At 32.8% G+C, this 22,145-nt stretch overlaps 1 protein-coding gene across 2 annotated transcripts in view; it reads left to right on the top strand.

Annotated features, from left to right (window-relative positions):
- Positions 1–22,139, top strand: part of LOC148310035 (diacylglycerol lipase-beta-like) — a 39,389-nt gene extending 17,250 nt beyond the window's left edge. The window contains exons 2-14 of one of the 2 annotated variants that reach the window (XM_088259114.1): positions 6,598–6,693; positions 10,304–10,513; positions 12,945–13,057; positions 13,305–13,526; positions 14,496–14,645; positions 15,342–15,510; positions 16,076–16,199; positions 17,298–17,547; positions 18,390–18,482; positions 18,570–18,724; positions 19,316–19,462; positions 20,071–20,183; positions 20,601–22,139. In XM_088259114.1, coding sequence (XP_088115240.1) covers positions 6,599–6,693; positions 10,304–10,513; positions 12,945–13,057; positions 13,305–13,526; positions 14,496–14,645; positions 15,342–15,510; positions 16,076–16,199; positions 17,298–17,547; positions 18,390–18,482; positions 18,570–18,724; positions 19,316–19,462; positions 20,071–20,183; positions 20,601–20,772 — 2,013 coding nt within the window. In that variant the 5' untranslated portion in view covers position 6,598 and the 3' untranslated portion in view covers positions 20,773–22,139. The remainder of the gene's footprint in view (positions 1–6,597; positions 6,694–10,303; positions 10,514–12,944; positions 13,058–13,304; positions 13,527–14,495; positions 14,646–15,341; positions 15,511–16,075; positions 16,200–17,297; positions 17,548–18,389; positions 18,483–18,569; positions 18,725–19,315; positions 19,463–20,070; positions 20,184–20,600) is intronic. The other variant, XM_088259115.1, reaches the window with a different exon arrangement.
- Positions 22,140–22,145: the final 6 nt, after the last annotated feature.

Raw genomic sequence — 22,145 nt, 5'->3', positions numbered from 1 at the left:
CAGAACTCATTCGCCAGCGGTTGGCCGGCGAATGAGTTCTGTCTTTGCGAAAATCCCCTTAAACGACTCAGGGTTGATTTACCACTGGATTTGGTGCAATGCCGATCTTGGTCTCGATCTGGGATCAAGTTTTTTAAAGGTTAATTCTCGTTTAATTTATCGTTTAAATTTGGGGTTTCATAGTTATGAGTGACAAGTTTTATTTAAAATCTACCTTTTCTACAAGTTTCTCTAATTTAATATGAAGTTACGTGTGACGACTGCATACTGCATGAGTCAAATTCCTTAAAAAAACAGCGTTTTAATGCACACGAAGAATTCATAAGAAATTTTAGATACAATTCGTAATCGAAATCGCAACTTGCATTCAAGAAAGCGGCCCGCAATACTAAGTATGTGGGTTAGTGGGCTGTAATAATATGGCTGATGTGCAGCATATGCACATATAAAAGTGCATCCTAAATATTTACTAAACAGTTTCAATAAACTGTGCAGTGATGTTACCAAATCGTTATTCAGAGCGGCTGAGGATAATATAATTGCAATAAGGTCACCAAACCTCCTCTGCAGAGTGACACGATAAGAAGAAGAAAAATAAGAAGATTCTGCTCAGGAACGGAACAGGTGCGATTGGTCGGTGGCGCAGATTGAATTTTTTTATATGCTGGCATCGTAAGGGTGGAGACTGACCGGAGTATTTCGTCGTAACGTAACACGTTACGATGCGAGCATTCGTATGGTCAGTACAGCGAGCCGAGCGCTCCATCTATAGTTTCGGATGTTCGCTGATGCTCGCCGCGAGCGATGTTACGGCGTTACGTTACGACGAAATGCTCTGGTCAGTCTCCATCCTAAAGGCGTGTATCCTCTACACGGAATTACACGGAATTTTATCGTCCGGAACGTCAGTTAGCGTTTTAAAACGATGATTGGCTTGGATTGGCTTGTGCTTTTGTCCATCTTTCTTCGGATCGGAGCTCTTGATCGATGCGTGAACACGTTGCGCGTAAATTCGATCACGTAGTCGCTTTCATTTGTCAAAACTGGACTGCCGGAAGGTAAAATTCCGGATAGTGGACAAGCGCCCTAACGTGTTACTTTACGACGAAATGACACCGTTAAGTCCCCACCTTAACGCTTTATGCAAAGGGAAGTAAACCTTCGACTCAGCTTGTATTGTCGTTTTGTCCAAGAATAAACAATGTATGAAATATTGTAATATCACCGAAGCGTTCATGTGGTACTATTTTACGAAAATGGCGTTATATAAATGATCCTGATTTATTTTTACTCTATATTTTGCCCCGCGATATAAATTATTTGAATATAAACCGTATCAGCGAATTTCGCAATTTTCAATCACCTGAAATAATAAACATAAGTTTGTGTTTTTTTTTCGTTTTTGCATTTTTTGGGAGCAGCATTATAATTCAAATATGATTACAAACATGAATTTATTGTGTCGTCAGAAAACGAAACTGATGACAATGTATGTTGTCGAATTGAGCAAGAAATTGCGAAACATGAAATATATAGATATTTAAAAATAATAAAAAATTAGCAAATATGTATGAATCATCAGTTACTTGTCTATTTTTGTCACAACCGATCCACTTATATCCGTCGGGAAATATGTATACCGTCTCATTATGTATTATTTTTATACATATATTACTAGCCTCGCTGTTTAACTGAAATCAGATTACGGATGTGCAATTATAATAATATTTTTCATTGCGTGTAATTTTTGTGGTTTCCATAGCAAGTAGTTTAGCTACGCTGTTTGTTTCTTTTACACCAGAGGTATTGTTGATATTGGATAGACAGTCTTATATTGTGCTAAATAAAATAAATCTAACTGCAATATCATGTATATTTTTTATGAAAAAAACATTTGTTATGTATTTTAATTAATTAATTAAAATAGATTTGATTCCATCGTGTTATTTGTAATTTGTAGAGTATTCGTGTGAAAGTGTATTTATTTATAATATTAAATAAAACGTATAATTATAAATAAATAACAATAATAATAATAATAATAATAAATAAATGTCCGCCTCCGTAGTGTAATGGTCAGCACGCTCGGCTACCGTTCTGGAGGTCCCGGGTTCGATTCCCAAGGGGGGTAAAATAAATATAAGTGATTTATTCACTGTAATATTTATTCAATACTACCCATGGACTGGTACCTGAAGCGGAGGCCTGATCACCTTTCCTTCATGTGTAAACGATCAAGATAACACTGCGTTTATATGACACAGTGCCCTATGCATCATTGGGGTGCGGATAAGGGTTTTATTATTATTATTATCATTATATCTGCGTGATTATTATATATTCGTTAAGTTATTTTTTAACTTAATTTATGACATAATTAAATCAAATGAAAATTGTGGTAAAAACTGTGGTATATCAATCGATTGAAAATTTACTTATATATATTGTTTGGGGATAATTAAATGACTTTTTGTTCTAAATAACCATGATTTTTGGAATACTCTTCAATTTTCAAAAAAATGTCTACTACAGTATGAAATATGTACAGCGAAAAGTCTTTCTTATGACCATTTGTCGAAAACAATAACGATATTTTGTTAATTAAAAGCATTGTTAACTTTGTGGTATGGTTGTAAAACAATAACTCATTACACGAAGGAGCCATAAATATTGTGAGCTGATTTTTTAAAATTATTTTATTTTAATAGTAGTAGAGTATTTGGGCAGATATATATGTTTTGAGTGAATTTGAACATGTGTACCTATGCTAATAATATATTTATGTGTAAAATATAGTGGACATTTTTCTTTAGTATTAATTAAAAATTATATAAACCGCGATGCTTTAAAAATATGGATAAGAAGTTATTCGTATTCACAAAATTCACAGAATCCGAATCATTTTTGGGATCAAAATACACAAATTTTATCTACGTATTTACTCGCTTATACATACATATAACGTGTAAATGTGTATCTTTTATTATGATAAACTAATGTCTGCAAGACTTCCTACAATCTCCATTTTATAATTTATTAATCAATGATGTCATTAATTGAAATTGATTAAATACTTCTTTTATCTTATCTCTTATTAAATTAATATATTCGGGCATAAAGTCTAATCTATTAACGTATTTAGTAAAATTTACTTTATGGGAAAAAGCGGTTTAAAAATATAATATCTGTTTATTTTGAAAGCAAATTCATAATTGTCCTTAATTTGTACTCGGGATTATTTACAGTATACTAATTAATATACACAGTATATAACTCTATTAATGTTTATACTGTGTATATTAATTAGTATACTGTAATAAATAAATGAAAATATAAAATATTTGTCCGCCTCCATTGTGTAGTGTTAGTGTTAAGCATCATGTCTGGTACCAATTGGTCCTGGGTTCTATTTCCAGAGATGAAAAAATAAATATTAGTGATTTTTCACTCTGTTATTTATTTAATAATATATGGAGTGGTATCTGAAGCGTAGGACACGTTTGCCTCGTGTATTCGACTTTTAAGATAAACACTGCAAGAAACGATGCAGTGCCCTGTGCACAGTTAAATGTAGAAGGTAATATTCAATGAACCCAATTCGGCTGTCCAAATTTAAAACACAGTAAGGGACATTTTTTTTGTAGTAGTTTTTTTTTGCATTTTTGGACTAAGTAGAGTCTACTTAGTCCATTAATGCAAAAAAAAACCTACTACAAAAAAATGTCCCATACTGTGTTTTAAATTTGGACTGCCGAATTGTTTCAACCTAGTTTTTAGACGACAAAATTTCGACAAAAGCGATCAAATGACGATGTCATGGATTTCGTTGTCAATATTAATTTTCATTTTTGTATTTAGGAAGCCAGCTGATATGCGAATACAAATGATAAATAATTGCTATTATAAAATGTCGTCTGATCATTAATTTATTTTTCTTGATAAGATAAGACACGCGATAAGATTGAGAAAAATCATAAATCCATAATAAGTGCTTGATCTTAATAATAAGTCTTCATTATTGAAATCTAAACCTTCATTTTAAATGCTGCAGAATGTAACGAATTGTTTATAATAATAACTAATTGATTTAAACGAAAAAATCGTCACCAAATCGGTCAATTAACGTTTTATACAAATTCATTGTAATTATTACTGGATTGGGCGCTAATTTTATTTTTAAACGCCTTTGCTTAAAAAAATAAAAATGTTTTTGTACGTGTTATAGTGCGGCTTTTGCATCTTAGTACCATCGTGCGTTTTCAAGTTTTTTGGGAGCGTTAAATCACCGCATTATCAAATCTACTTTTCGGGATATATGAAAATGAATGTACGCTCAATCCACGTAGGAGCGCATTGCCACGTTTGACTTAAGGGGATACAACGCAAACACAGAATTCAATCACCGGCTGCCCGATTTAAAAAAATGTATTTTGGATATTTTTTGTTTTTTAGAATATGTATAATAAATAAAACCCTTATCCGCACCCCAATGGTGCATAGGGCACTGCGTCATATAAACGCAGTGTTATCTTGATCGTTTACACATGAAGGAAAGGTGATCAGCCCTCCGCTTCAGGTACCAGTCCAGGGTAATATTGAATAAATATGACAGTGAAAAAATAACTAATATTTATTTTACCCCCCTTGGCAATCGAACCCGGGACCTCCAGAACGGTAGCCGAGCGTGCTGACCATTACACTACGAAGGCGGACAAATATGATATATCTAGAATATGTACTTTTATAAAAATATTTTTATCTTTATATTTTTAACTCCTTTCCTTCCATGACTCTTATCTTTTCAAAACGATATAATTATTTCGAAGAAAACTTATTTCAATGCAAAAACGGTGTTTTAAGAAAAAATCAATTACGTAAAATGTTACCTGAATTAAGAGAAAATTGAGTTGCAACTTAACAAATACTGCACCTTATGGCAAGACGCAAATGATTTTATTATGGTGTGAAATAACGCATGTGATCATAAAGCGTAAAAACAAACTTCCGTCTTATTTAAAAAATATATTTAATCGTTAGGTTTTCAAGACACTTTCGGAAGATTTTTCATCCAATATTATTAAAAAATTTTCAAGGTGCAATTCCCTCTCAGGGAGTTCGACTTAGATAATCTATTTTTAGAAATTTCTACGTCTGCAATTTTACTGCCGACAATGAGAGAGTAGAGTGGTTCTAGTACCATGTTAAAAGGTTCCTGAAAAAGAGGTACTTGGTACATTGGTACATAAACGATATTTCAACGATAAAAAATATTATTTTTAATCGTTGAAAGTTGCACGCCATGCCATTAAAAAATTATTATTTTTTTTTAGAAAAAAATTTTGGTTGACACTTTTGGCCAAATGAAAAAAAATACGATGTTACTGAAAATAACATGTTTATGTATGAACATATATAGAAATGTAAATTATAACAGGAACGGAAAAATAAATGTGTTGGTATTTTTCTTTTGATGTTTATACGATATTTAAGCATTAATTACAATAACATTAATTTTAAGTATATCTAAGTAAATATAAGTGATTGTTTCACTGTAATATTTATTCAATATTACCATGGACTGGTACCTGAAGCGGAGGGCTGATCACCTTTCCTTCATGTGTAAAACGATCATGATAACGCTGCGTTTATAAGATACAGTGCCCTATGCACCATTTGGGGTGCGGATAAGGGTTTCATTATTATTATTTATTATATCTAAATCTTTTTAAAAACACTTATATTGGATTTAAATTCTAAATGATTGTTTTACGATTTATTATTATTAGATAAACAATGTACCGTGGAAGAGAATATGTTATTTTTGGCATTTACAGGGCTGACAAACTGAATCGGCTGACTAAGTGATCATCACGAAAATCTCGCTAGTTGCCGCTTCCTAAGTACAGTTGTGATCATTATCCATAGTGTGTATAGAAAGAAATACACACTATGGATAATGATCACAACAGTACTTAGGAAGATACGACAACTAGCGAGATTTTAGCGAAGTTTTATTTTCTGAGAAAGACTTCTTTTCTCATAAGTTGCTTCATATCTGTGAGACATCTATAATATATCTAAATTTATTAAATGTTAACTCACAAACTAACCATCATGCACCTCCTCATACATACACGCCGATTATTCCGACTCCTGGCCTGACCACTTTCAAGTATTTGAAACACTTGATCATGCCAAATTTTCCGCGTTTTATTAAATGTTGCAAACAATATTTGCGCAGGCATCTTTTTAGATTCACTTGTAGCTTGAGTCGTGTGACTTCATCGCGGCAATAAAACTATTTTTATATTCTTTATGAATAAACATTTTTTTCCATTCAACAAAACAGGGTTTGTTATTCAACAAAACAAGGAAAATCGAAAAAATATTGTCCGTATGACGATGTTTCAATTTTATTTTCTCGAGTCGAGTGTTTACATAACTTCAACAAAAAATCAAAAGCCGTGTTGTTAATTGAGATTAATTATTTGAATAATATTATACAGAGACGTGCAGTCCTATATTCCCAAAAGCAGTGCCTACCTTATCTTACTCCTTCCATAAATGAACAAGTTATATGAGCAGGAATTATTCCAGGATGCCCGCACTCCGGCTGTTAGGAAGGAAATGGCTGGCTGCATCAGATGACCTGGTGTTCCCCAGTCTGTTCGAGTTCCTATTCAGGCTAGTTTGGTAAGCAAACATCATTAATATTTCAATTCAATATTATGTGGATGAAGGAGTTCCTTTAATTTCTCTAGGTTTTCTAGGGATTTGGGCAAGTGAATCTGTACATTTTGTCTTAAATTTAGTATTTCTAACTTCGTTGAATCTAAGAACATAATTGTTTCGATTTCTCTTAGCAATTTTTTATTGCGCAAAACCAACGTTTTTAATTTTTTTAACCCTTTCAGTTGGTCGTCGGCAATAATTTCTATATCCGTACTGTCCATTTAAACAGCTTCCAGTAGAGTGTTTCGTTTAAAGTACCCAATTATCGATATTTATTTTTTACAAATATTCATTTTTATTTCGGTCATTGCAAGTCACATCATAAAAGCAAAATTTAATAAAATAAATTACTACATCGTCTTTATGATCCACCTCATAATAGCGATCGAAGAAATGTCATATTCAAAAAATGTATTTTTATTGAAATTCGGGAACCTCATTAAAAAATCTTTTATTAATTTTAATGTCTCAATTTATATCATTTTCTAAAACCATTGTTTTCTGTGTTGAAACTTATTTTTCTCTATTATGTTAATGTCTAGCATCCTTTGTGTTTTTTTTTCATTAAAAATCTAAAATTTAAGCGTATGTCAAAACAACATATTGAGTGACTAAGCCTTTTGACTTAAATGTAATTAAAAACGAAAAAAACTGCCAGGAAATATAAATTTTTGTTCTAAGTACTTCTATTCAGACGCGGTGGCGTAGTTGGAGACGCTTGACTGTGAAACTGGCGAAGGAGCTTTGATTCCCTCCAATTAAAAATAAATTAGAGAAAGGTTTATTTTCAATTAGTCACATTTTCTTTCCCTATTGATACAACCTTACTTTCAGACAAGTTTCTGAAATTACAAATACAGACTTTGCCGGTTATTCCTTTGAAAAACAAACTGGTTTTGAAATACAGTAGCCGTGATATTTTAACTCGTCCCTCATTTTCTCAAAAAGAAGACAATTCCATCCTATTCACGTTAATATCATTCATCGTTATTCATCCGAATGATAATTAGTATATGATTAGTACTTCTAAGAATTAAACAGAAATCTTGACGTACCTACATCAGAAATTATATGTTATGAGTCATGATGAAAATAGTTTTACTAAGGTACCACACCTGAGTGGTAAGCGTTCTTATGAATTGAAAAAGGTGGTGAGCTCAGGGTAAACTTAATTACAAATAAAGAATTTAAAGATATTTTTTCACAATGGACAACGGAAATATAGTCAAACACAGAGATACAGGATGTAAATCTCTCAATTATGCATCTTATCATTATCAGGAGAATAAATAGCCTAATTATTGTTAGAATAAGTATTTTAGAGGAAATTAGAAGACACAAAAATGGGGAAAAATCTTGAATTTATACCGTTCAACTTCAATTTTTTGTTGAAAATATTATACATATATGGTTGGCTGGAGCTTTACTCTTCACCATAAAATAAAAAAATAAAAACGTGGAATTTATTTGCATTCCAAAAAGAAAATTATCTGAAAATACTGCATCTAATTTGAGAATTGAACGATATTTTTATAGACGAAAATTTTAATTTATGAATGAATTTTATAAATCATTAAAATCTAATTTTAAATATGTTACAATTTTAACGTTCCACCAAATTATGTATTTTTTTATAAGAGGTGTAACTAACAAGTAGTTATGTATTTTAATTTAAATGAAGAAAGGTACGCAGTAACGGTTATGTTTGGTTACAACTCGGCGCAGTTAAAACGCTCTTTTTAGTGTACAGCACGACTTGCTTTTATTTCAAGATACATTAGAATCCTTCTTTACCATTTCTATAGTCTGCTTGTCTATTTTAATTGTTTATGTTTAAGCGCCCCATTTGATTTAAAAAAAAAACAAAAGCAATCTTAATATTCTTTACTACTCATTGACGAATAATGAAGGCGATGAAATATAGTGAAATCTATCTCACCGGGTCACTGAACTTGATTACAATGTTGTAATAATCGCAACACGTGCAAGGTATAAAATTTAATAATCGTTAAATACAAGGTTAAAATTGATTAAACCTACTACAATGTAGCTGCCGAATTATTTCATTAAAAAATTACCCAAACAGATATTTTTTCAAGATTTTTTCGTTTTCCACACTTGATATTGATAAATTGTTCTCGTATATTTGGTTTCAGTGTGGTTTTATTTAACTTTTTTTTATTTACAAAAGAAAGGCGTGAAAACTTGCGAGATAACGCTATTTCCCGATTGGTTTTTGTACCATAAATAATAATCATTTTTAATTATTGTGTAAATATTAAATATTAAGTAAAATGAGATGATACCAATGTTTGAAAATATTATAAGGTGAAGGACGCAGGAAGGTAACACAATTTATTATTGTCAATTCAAAGTTTAAACAGATGTTTGTCATTGACTGAAAAGTGTTTTCAACATATATAATATTTTTGCTACTGTTATTTAATCACGCAAATTGGCTGAGATTTTTGGAATAGATTAGACTCATATTACACATATAGGCATCATATGTAAATTTTTGTACAGATGTTGATAGATATGAAAGCGAGATTAGGAAAATTATAAAACGTTGATTGCAATAGAAATAATTTAAAATATGAAAATAATAATTGCTATTGCAATTAAATTTGTATTAGGTACACAATCACCGATTCTGAAATACTGACAGTAACTAAAAAAAACATTGTATCTGGGTTTTGCTATTATCTATGCGTTGATGTGCCAGTCGCCAGTGCCACCAGTACCTATTATTTGTGGATAAAAAAGTTATGTGGTACGATATATTTATATACATATTTACAAAAAATCGTTGCTATTTTTTTTCATTATTAGGTATAAACATACATAGCGATAACGTACAAGTCATTTACAAAATATCTTATTTCAAAAAATAAAATTCACAAATAATAAATCAGTACAAAATAAAAGTTATATGAAAATACAGATATTTAAATATATATATACATTTTTACCGACAAGAAAAAAGTAAAAAACGACGAACATAATCACAACCATGGCGTTAAAGCTTCAGTGCCATCTATATTTTTAGGTAATCATAAAAGAACAACAGTTCCCTACTGTATAAATTTATGATTTAAATGTAGAGTAGGGTAGGTAGGTATTCTATAATACGTACTGCCAAATAAATTTTTGCCTAACTGTTTTTCAATATAAATTCAAAAAATCCCGAGTCTGTTTTTATATTATATCAACTAAAAAATTGTTTCAAAAAATATATAAAAAAATCACGAACTTTGTGTTCGTGATTCGTGCGGATGACGATTTGAAGAGAATATTTATTTAATATTAACCTGGACTGGTCCCTGAACCACAGGAGTGATCGATCACCTTGCCTTCATGTAAGTAACGATCAATACGATGAAGTGCCCTATGCACCATTGGGTGTGGAAAGGGTTAGAAGAAGGATGTATGAGGAGATGCATGCGTGTGGAAGAGGCGAAGAAAGTTTGCAAAGATAGAGTGGTGTGGCTTCTCCCTGCCTACCTCTGACGGTTGGTTAGTTGGTTAAAAGGATGGTTTTGCTATAAGTATAAGGTGTCGCTGTCCGCAGGCTGGTGCTGACGTCACTGGCGTGCGCGAGCAGCTTCCCGGCGGCGGGCGCGTGCGCGGGCGGGCTGGCCGTGCGCGCCTACCTGGCCAGCGTTGTAGCGCTGCAGGCGCTGCTGCTGCTGCTGCTCGCGCTTCTGGCGTGCAACTCGGCGCGCGGCACCATGACGGACACGGACTCGCGCAAGTACGTCGCGCCCCTGCTGACCGTCAAGTAAGTCATATTTCAAAAATATTCATTTTCATAAGATGTCTCTAGTGAAGTTCTAATGATTCAAGAACAAGGTTTCTAAATTGGTTCATATAAATATAAAACTTCCAAGAATTTGAGTAGTGTTGTTGTCAATAATGGGTAGAATTGGTGAATGTTACACGTGTGTAAAGTGATCACTTAAACCAGCCTATGACGGTCGTCAGCACCGTAAATGCCCAGACTTCCATATTCTTCTTCATCTTTGATGAGATGTCAAAAAAATTATATGAAAATAACTCCTGTAATTGGAGATAATCCAGACTTCGTGAACAAGTATTTGGACACACTCAAAATGTTGTATATATTAATTTTGTTTTGAATATTGAAAGCATCAACTTTGTGGATCATATTGATGTATTATTTCGAGAAATAAATAGACTTTGTGTTTTGACCTACTCACATTTTTATTAACCAACTAGTTTCGGCAACAACCTGTTGCCTTCGTTTAATTTATGACTAAACATATATATATATATATATATATATATATATATATATATATATATATATATATATATATATATATATATATATATATATATATATATATGTATATATATATATATATATATATATATATATATATATATATATATATATATATATATATATATATATATATATATATATATATATATATATATATATATATATATATATATATATATATGTATATATATATATAAATATATATATATATATATATATATATATATATATATATATATATATATATATATATATATATATATATATATATATATATATATATATGTTTAGTCATAAATTAAACCCTGAAGAGGGCAACAGGTTGTTGCCTGTAACTATATATAATATTAATTTTATTTGGAAATTTTACAGAACAGTTACATAAACACATTTACATTAATAATTAACAAAAAAACTGGTATTTGTACCATTCCAGTTATAAAATTTCATATTTGTAATTTAATATAAATACCTGGAAGAGGGACGGGAGGGAGGAAAAGGGGGAAAGGGAAAGATCAAAGCTCAAGTTCAAGATAAATTATGTGAAAATTGGGTAACCCAATGTAAACACGCCATGATTTACTATCAACAATGTACCTATTATATTTTTATTCTCTTGCGAATAATACTTGTTAATTTTTTTATTCTTAGAAAGTTGTAATTCACTTTTTTGTGCTTTATTTATGGTAGGTACTTAAAATCATTTGCCCGTTCCACATACGGGCAAAAAATGGGCCTTTGCGGATTTTTCCGTACCTGGTACGGAAAAATCGGCGAATGAAATAGCTCTAACTAATTTTATTGAATTATTTTATGAGGTAGTTGAATATATAATTGCAGGATGGCTCTTTGTATACGGATTGTAGTGGACTATGTCGCCCAATGTCGGTATTTCGTATGTTTCCAATATATCTTACTATCATGTATTTGAAATAAAAAAAAACTGTCCCTTTTCCAAATAAAATCTTCATTTAACCCGACGTCATTGTGGTACGAAATTATTACACGGATATTGAGGTGGGTCAATATGACCCGTACCTATATGTAATGTCCGACTTTTTCATGTTTTATTGAATATCATCGTAATCTTTGTTATTATAATGCATATACACTCTGGTCTTAAGAATAAAAGAAGAAGAAACAATATTGTTGGCTCCAGCTACTGAGAAGAATAGCATCTTCAAGCGCGTACGTAAAAAAATATTTGCATTTTTAAACGCACTGGGTCATTTTGACCTCAATGACGCCTGGTTAAACTCGTCAGTCAAAGGGTTAAACTAGACAGTCAAAGGGTTAAGTGCGAAAGGGACACAGAAAATCAGGATTTATGAGTCCACAGTACCTACTTACCGACCAGACGGCCGTCTTAATGAAGAGATCATTCCTTCTTTTATGGCGAGCGATATTCAATGCCTTCGTTGATTGACCTTACAGTGATTTACGTCTCAGTGTGGTCGCGCCAATATTAACGGTTGTCAGACATCCTTAGATATCCTCAGACGTCCCAGACAGTTGTGCGAGATTTGTATATGACTCGATGAAGTATGAGTTTGTATATGACCCAAAGGCAAAATAAAGGATTAGATGATTAAATAAATGAGCAAGAGTTAATACTCGTATTGTAAATATAGTTTTAAAAAATCTTTAATTGTGTATATTAATTTTGTTAAAATGGACAAAAATAATTAAAAAGTATGTAAAACTTCACCGACAAGACAAATAAGGTGGCTTGGTGGGTCAATGGTGGGAAAAATGTATTTGAATTTATAGATGTACTTATATATTTTTAAACAAATAAATGAAATAAAAATAAAGATAAATTCCATGTGGGCTAAACTCACGTATGGATTACGGTACTTATTGATTATGGTTTTTAAAATAATAAGTCGTTTTGAATTTTCAGAGTGGCCTTAATTCTCCCCGAAGTATTGTTGAACATCGTTGGGACGGTGTGGATATTCTGCAAAATTATCAAGTGTGACACGGATGATGAATTTTCCAGAGTGGTCATTGAAGGTAAACCAATTATCATTTGTTCCTATACATCAGGACATTTCACCGTTATTGATAGCAATGTCCCTGTGTCCTAGAAATTGTCCCAATATTTAGTGGAAACACTGAATTAATTTTTCAAAAGTTGTAAATATGCTATAGAGATTTCTTAAATTGGTCTCCTCAAATCACAACTTATTTTATATCTTATATCTCATGTAGAGATACTTCAGAAACTTCTTTAAAACATAAATAATTTTATTGATAAAAGGAATCGTGGTGTTTAATTGGGTGCTGTTTGCCCTGACGGTGTTTGGGCTGTTCATCGTGTTCGACCCGCTGGGCTCCGTGCGGTATGGAGACATCCAGGACACGCCAAGCCAGTCCCGCCACCACACCAAGGTCACAGGGCTCTGGTCTCGCCGCTTCCGCTGGGCTTGCTGCTGCCTCAAGAGGGACGAGTACGGGGACGAGGCCTTCCAACAGGTTGCAGGTTACTCACCCACTCTTGTCTCTACCCGCTAGTGTGTACAAGCCCTTCCAGCAGGTCGCAGGTTACTCACTCACTCTTGTCTCTACCTGCTAGTGTGTACAAGGCCTTCAATAAGGTCGGAAGTTACTCACCCACTCTTGTCTCTACCCGCTAGTGTGTACTAGGCCTTCCAATAGGTCGGAGGTTACTCACCTACTCTTGTCTCTACCCGCTAGTGTGTACTAGGCCTTCCAAATCGGAGTTAACTCACCCACTCTTGTTTCTACCCGCTTGTGTGTACTAAGCCTTCCAACAGGTTGGAGGTTACTTGTCTCTACCCGCTAGTGTGTACTAGGTATTCCAACAGGTCGGAGGTTACTCACCCACTCTTGTCTTTACCCGCTAGTGTTTATACTAGGCCTTCCAACAGGTTGCAGGTTGCTCACACACTCTTGTTTCTATCCGGTAGTTGCTTGGTATCACATGCGCAGTACATGTACAAACATTAGCACAACTCTCATGTATTTAATTTTTGACTAAATGATGTATTTAATTTTTTTATTATTATTGATATCTCACATCTATGTTGAGATATTAATAAATAAAGAAATCTTGTTATAAATACAACTAAATGGAGCAAAAATATAAGTTTTAAAAAATGAAAATGGTATTTTCAAGCTTCTTCAACCATATATTCAAACTTATCAACCATAGATGTCGCCGAAGCGCAAGAGTTTTCAATTGAACCATATATCTTCCGAAATTTGAGTAATGTGGTTATCAATCATGGGTAGAACATTGTATACAGTGATCATTTAAACTAACCTATAGGTGAAAATATTCATCTTTTAAAAATGCATGAAAGCTTTTGTCTTTTTAAGAAGCACATGTAAAATAAATAAATGATATTTTATTAAATGTGCATACAATGATATGTTAAAATCGTGTAATTTAGATTGAATAATAAGAGTCTTGTGTGTTGTCTTCTAGAATTGTTGAGTGCCATATTCCGCACTACAGACTTGGTTCCCTCGGATGTGATGGCTGGTTGCGTGCTGCTGAGGGTTCGCCAGAAGCGAGAAACTCGGGAGATGAGGAGGATACAAATGATCAATGAAGAGGAGCCCATATACTCAACAGGTACTGACACATACATTTATCATTTTGCCCTACTTATGTATTTTGTGTTTATAAAAATTGGTGATTTTTATTATAAGAAAATTACACACTTTTATCATTCGAACAATTTTGTGGTCATGATATAATCGTCGGGTTTGTATGAGGAGATGGATGAATGTGGAAGAGGCAAATAATGTTTGCAAGGACAGGTTGGTATGGTGTTCTATTCTCTCTGCCTACCCCTGCGGAGAAGCGGCGTGACGGTTACTTAGTTTGTATTTTCCGGGGTAATTATGCCATTTGTCAATTATTCTGCTTCTGCCAATGTTTTGGAACAGATTATTCAGTTCATTAGCTAGTTAGTTATTCAGTAGCCAAATGTGCTAACCACTACATGATTACGCTACATGTTTTTTTTCCTTACAATATGTCTTTGAAAATACTGTAGTACAAATTTCTTATTTGTAATTTACCTTGTATTTGTAATCAGGGTTTGTACCCTGTCTGTGGTGTTTGTACACTACAGAAAATTATTTTTTAGTAAAAACCACTGCACGGTAGAGCTTGATACAAATACATAAAAAAAATCACAATAGCAATGGAATGTACTGGAAATGAAATCGGGGAAAGCCTTATAGGGAGATATATAAAATCACAGAAATAATAAATAAATAAGTAATAATAAAAGGGCTCATCGCCTTATTTTTTCATTTGCAGATATTAACAAGGTGTTTTCAGAAGTACCTCGCTGGATGAACCTGCATGACGCTCTGCACTTCTTCAAGTTCTCTACATCAGCGTACGGATGGCCGTACGTCATGTTCACCAACTGTGTTACGGGGATCTGCAAGCTCCTGCGATTTGCTACATGTTGTGGATGTTGGAGGTATAAATTAAACTCACTACAGATGCACCAGTTTTCGTTTCACTTTGTCAACTTGTAATAAATTTCAGCTATTCAAAACGTTCTTACAATTTGTATTAAGCCTCGGTTAAATGTCACACACATGGGTTTTTTCATTATATATTTGTTTATTTCAATTTCTTTTCGAAATCTAAGAAATCATTGAAAAAATGCAAATGACAAAATAAGAACTTTTTATCAAATTTTATTCTAACCTCATCCCCACCGAATTTTGCGTAAGGCACTGCATCAGATTGACGCAGTGTTACCTTGATCAGTCCATTACTTCAAGTTCCAGTCTTGAGTGATAATCACTCATATATATTTTGACCTCCCCTGGGAATCAAACCCAGGACCTCCAGCAAGGAAGCCTAATGTGATATAATTTTCTAAAAATAGAGCTTCAAGTGATTTTCTATTAAGCATTGGACAAGGATTTCATAGTAGTCTACATTTCATGATGATAGGATATGAACTTATATCCATTTTTCTACTATAAAATAGATATATTCATGCACATTGATATCTATTGTTAAAATTTTCCCAGGCCCAAGTCTCGAGTGGTGACCGATGATAACTGCTGCATGTGTCACCTTGCCGGAGTACGATACCTATCTGGATTGCCGTCAGAAGATATTCTTTTTGCATCATTCAAAAATCACGTTTTTGAGGTAATTGTCTTTTAATAAATAATAAAATTAAATTTATTTAACCACTTAACAGTCGAATTTTGGCGAGAAAATTCATCGGTGCAGGAAATCATCAACTCGAAACAGGACTACCCGAATACTGCTCGGGTTAGTCAATAAAAACAAATATATTAATATATTTGGCAAATCAGTACCACCAAGTTGGAATACGATTTGCCCGAGCGGCACTCGTACTTATCAATGCAACACAAACTCCTTGCCCAAGTCACGCTCGGGATAAACTGGCAACTGGTTAATATTAACAATATTCCAAAATCACCAATGAAATTAGTTGTTTTTTGAAATGGCACATTTTGCAATATATACAAAATGACAAAGTTTATTTTAGGAATTGGTAAATCCCACCCGATGGTTAAATTATTCACTTTATATTTTTTTGTACCCTCAGAGGTGGTTGCAGATACGGATAAATATTTAGTTTAATTTTTATTAATCTAAAGGTACTTGAACACATAAGCAGTTTTATATGTAACTTATAAAAGCTCGTACTGGCATGTGAATTTTTGTTGTTGTTGTGGGAGTGGTATTTCTCCTGAACCTTATCCGCACCCAATGATGCATAGGACGCTGCATTACACGACATAATGTTGATAACTTGATGAGTAATAATATGAAGATAATACAATTACACCTAAGCTTCAGGTACCAGTCCAGGGTAATATTAAATAAATATTATAGTGAAATATCTCTAATATTAATTTTTAATACAAATATACCCTCCTCTTGTGATAATGAATTAATTCATGCATCATACGAGTATCATATGAAACCCTAAGTGTCAAAGTCATTGCTGCTATTGTCTTTTTATATTCTTATTATTTTTACCATATTTTCTATTAATAGCACCTACTACTTCTCTGTCATTTTCTTCCCCATATATTTAGCAGTAATGACATTCACCCTGAGCTCCTGGATTTGTCATCTGTATCAAATAAATTCCACTACTAGATTCAACAATCTAGGGCGCTGGATTCCCACCTCGCCGATAAATAATGATTGAATGATCAAGTACGTCGGATGAGTGATTCATAAACTGGTTTGTTTTTTGTTTCTGGGTAGCTCCCATTCTGCGTGATAGCGGATCACCAGACCCAAAGCATTGTGGTAGCGGTACGCGGGTCTATGTCTCTGCGGGATATCTTCACGGACCTGACAGCCGGCAGTGAGCGATTCGAGGCGCAGGGCCTGCCACCCGACACTTCTGCGCACAAGGGCATGGCCATGGGCGCCGCCAAACTGCTGCACAAGCTGCATTCCCTGCTCGAGAGGGCCTTCTACCAGTACCCGCACTACACCCTCGTCATCACCGGTAACACAGCCCGCTTTGTCAATTGAACATTATATTTCGTCGATTTTGGTGCACTAAATTTGTCTTTTCATAAACAGGTCGATTTGTTAGACACGGCACTGTACACTTTACATAATGCGAATAGAGAAAATTAATTTTTCCTATTCTTGAAATGTTAAATTTTAAATGCAACAAAAAACTAACTTTTGCAAATTTACCCATCAAATATTGTGCGACCTTAACTGTCATGTTTCATTGTGTATATATTTTTTTCCATCTAATATTGATCAGGAATAAAAAAAGTTGGATAAATATAGTAAATAAATGATCAAACTAATGAATGAAATAAGAACTATTTTCTATATCTAAAAAATATAATTTTTTAAGAGTTTATTTCATTTATTCAATAAAAAAAAGATGAAACATGACAGAAAGCAATTCTTGCACCCGTGTACAGTAAATATAGCATTGTATGTCTATTATTTTAAGTTACGAAGCAGTTATTATAGTCACTCAGTCACTTTCTTACAAAGGAACCTCGAACAATGCATGTATCAATAAACAATACACAAATATCTTACCACAGATAAAAAAAATATCTCTGCCGTAGTTTAATAGTTTGATTAGAGTTTTTAATTTAAGTTTTACTTAGTAAATACCACTATTTATTAAAATATATTGTGACATCGAAGCATTCCACATAATTTTCAAACACCGTATGTGAAGCATTTGGGACGTTGGAGAATGAAGAGGTGACTGAATCAATAATGAAATGATTAGAGTTAACCAAGTTTTCTCGGTGATCAAATAATCTCGGTCTTTTCCTATATCTGAATTATATTTTAATACTTTCTAATAATTAGGACACAGTCTGGGTGCAGGAGTGGCTGTACTTGTTGCTCTGAAGCTTCGTCCCAAGTATCCCGATCTGCGAGTCTACGCCTTCTCTACTCCTGGTCAGTACTCTCCTACACATTATCAATACTGAAAACATTATTGAATGTTGAATCTTATAATCAAAATTTGTCTATATTTTCTTGCAGCCGGAGTCCTGAGTAGGGAGGCAGCGCGCTATACGGAGGGGTTTGTGTTCACCGTCGGGGTGGGGGATGACCTCGTCATGAGGCTAAGTGTTGAGAGTGCTGAGAATCTTCGGACCAAGATCATGCAAACCATCCACGCTACCAAATTACCAAAGGTACAAACTTATTTCTTCTTTTTAATCCTTACCTGCCCCCGATGTAGCATAGACCACTGCATTGGATACAAGCAGTGTTATTTTGATTGTTAAATACATGGATGGCAGGTGATCAGTATTGCGCTTCAGGTTCAGTAATATAAAATAAATATCAGAGTAAAAAATTACTTTAATTCCAGCATGGTAACCAAATGCGCTTACCACTATACTACGGAGGCAAATTATAAACTTATAAATAACTATTAATAATTTAGCTCTTGACCTAGATAACAATAGAGAGAGACAACAAGCAAAGTTGTTTTTCGCACGAAATTTTAAATAATATATAAGGTCATTAGTACACTTTGAAAAACTTATTTCGAAAATTTCTGGGCACACTTTTTACAGAAAACTGATTTTGATCTTCCAATAATTTATAAAACTGTACATACTTCCAGTTCAGATGATAAATTGTACTGAACTGTTTTTTCTTGGATGGTTTGAATATTTTATTTAATATGTATAAAGTGAGATGAATGAAGAGTTATATTTACATATTGTGTTTATTTTGTTAAAAATGATCATTTCCAATCATACAAAATTTATTTTCAGTACCGTATCATGTTAAATGGGTTTGGATACGCCATATTTGGAGTACCAACAAGAGATTTAGAATCCACCTGGAGAGATCCCGAGGATTTGGAGAGTAAATCAGGTGACAGTGGAGAGGATCCACTCATTACAGTCAACATTTCTTGTGTGAGTGCACAATTGATCATTAATTACACATTAATGAAACAATTCCATATGATGATTAATACTTCCCTAATATGTAGTAGTAATACAAACCTTATCCATTTGCTTCACGAGATGGCAGTGTGGAGTGATGGAGCATTTGAAACGTTTATCAATTGATCACTTTCATTCACTTGAATCGCTATACTTTAAAAGAATGATGATTCTTACATACTCAACCAATTTTGACTATTTGTCACATGACCCCACGAAGATTACAGTAAAACCTCGATATAACAGACCTGTATTTAACAAACTTTGGATGCAACACATAAAAAATAAAAAAAACAAAATAAATGGAATTTTGTTTGTTTTGTATTGTTTATTTACATCTAAATATTCATATTTTCAAAAATAAGTTTTTCGATTTAAACCTTTTTTTATATAGCGGACTTTTGGCTTTAATGGACACCCCCTTCCCTCAATTTGTCCACTAAGTCAAGGTTTTACTGTATTAAAGGAAATGAAAATTCATGAAAATTATATGTATTTGTGAACCTTTTTAATATTTTGACAGATTTTTTAATTTTTCTGCAATAATAAGGAATTAATTAGTTTGTAATCAATTCTAGGAAGCCGCTCTCTTGTCAAAAGATATTTTTCTCAGAAGATTTTCAAAAGTAAGACTTTACACACCTGGGAGAATACTTCACATAGTTAGAAGAAAAAGATTAGGAATAGAAAAGTAAGTATTTATTGGTTATAAAAAAAATAATTTTTTACAATCGTAACATTCAACTCCAATTTCTGTAATAAAATTTAATCTTAAATAATGATTTGAAGCATTAAACCCTTTGTGGCTTTATTTTTCAACTCATAAACTATGTATATATAAAGGCACTACATTTTTTACAAACATATCTGCTATCTTTCTAGCACTAGTGACTAGTGACAGTGATTAATTATCTACTATATAAAGTTATTATCAAATGGCACCATGCTGTCTAGTTCTAAGGGTTAAATTGAGTCCAAATTAGCCTAATCTTTAAATCATAGCAACTCGAAAGAACTGATGTTTATCCATCATTTCAACATTATAATAATGCATTTTCTTAGTATCGTTTTTTACAGTTGAATTTAAACAACTTTTGGGTTATTTCAGAAAATCAAAAATTCACGAGCCAACTTACGAGATGAGATGGGCTTGTCCCGAGGACTTCAAGGAGTTACTCGTAATGCCTAGGATGCTGTTGGACCACATACCCTACAATGTACACGATACCCTCGAGACTGTATTAAGAGAAAAACAGGAATATCAAATTACTCATATCTGAAATCTCGACTCAAATTTTGTCTTATGTTAAATTCCACATCATTGGGGATTTTTTTAATGTTCCTGACCTTTTTTTAATGGTGTTATGTGTTGCTACACGTGTGTGTGTGTATGTGTGTTGCACTGTGTAGGTGTGGTGCAAAAATAAAGCTGTGATCCCTTACATTGTACTGTGAAGTGTTGGATTATGTGATTAGGTTAGCGATGGACAATAAGACAGACTGGGAACAATTCCGTCCATTTTTACAATTAAGTATTTCTAAAGTTTATTTATTTAATCTACAATAAGAACTATCTCGTAAAATGTAGAAAAAATATTAAGATCTGAAGTCTGTTGTCGAGGGAACAACTGCGGCATTTAAGTAATTGAGATATGTCACAATTGGTCTACAATTTTCTCTTTTAATTAAATATTGAAATAAGGGATGCTGCATAAAATGTAAAGTCAAACGGCACCATTGACGATCCAGAGTTCTCATCTAAATGTGTTTCATTTATACGTACTATATGTAATATTATAAAAAAGTTTAATAATATTAGAAAAAACTCCATTTACCATAAAACTGATAAGAGATGTCTCAATGTGTTGGCTGTATATGTCTCGCCTATTAAAAAATATATATAAATATACATTCATGAAGTTGAAAATAACGTAAATTTGAAAAATTTATACATGTGTGAATGACGCATGGTAGTGAAATAAATGTTATGTTTTCGGTCTCGAAAACACACATGCTTTTTTGATTAAATACATATATTTATACATGTTGTAACGGTTAAGACCTTTTCAGGTTACACTGTTATATATTTATATATCGCTAACTCCTTTCAAGAACGTCATAAATCAAAAAACTTGATTTTTCAGGAGAACGTTTTTAAAATTTTAAAATATAATACAATGTATTAAAAATAAATATCAAGCCGCTTATTGAGCTTTTTACTGTGCAACAGATCTTTTTAGGTAAAACCTGAAGGTTTTTTCTCCGTTTGAAAAATATAAAGTATATTTTAAACAATACCTTTTCTTCAAAATGCAAAAACAACACTTTCTGCCCTGTAGCGGGTACGAAAATTGTCAATTTTTTTTATTTATGACGTTCTTGAAAGGAGTGAGCGATATGTGACATTTGCCTCTTGCCTGAATGCCGCAGAAATAATACTACTTGCCAAAATAAGTTCTTGTATTGTTTATTATTGTCTCATAGGTTTTAAAGTGATAAGATAAATCTATTGACAAAAAACTGGCACGTGGTAGCGAATGTTACCACATGCAAGTCACCATTTTTGTTTAAGCAATATTCTAGGTTAAGATTAAACAAAAATATTTTTATAGACTGTTTTTATACAATTAAATTTTATCATACGGGTGCTGTG

The sequence above is a fragment of the Brachycentrus maculatus genome, unplaced genomic scaffold, assembly GCF_059751285.1.
Source record: "Brachycentrus maculatus isolate JH-2025_06_01 unplaced genomic scaffold, ASM5975128v1 h1tg000110l, whole genome shotgun sequence".
Lineage (NCBI taxonomy): Eukaryota > Metazoa > Arthropoda > Insecta > Trichoptera > Brachycentridae > Brachycentrus > Brachycentrus maculatus.
Note: the sequence above shows the minus strand (reverse complement) of the source record. Positions and strands in the feature narration are given on the sequence as shown.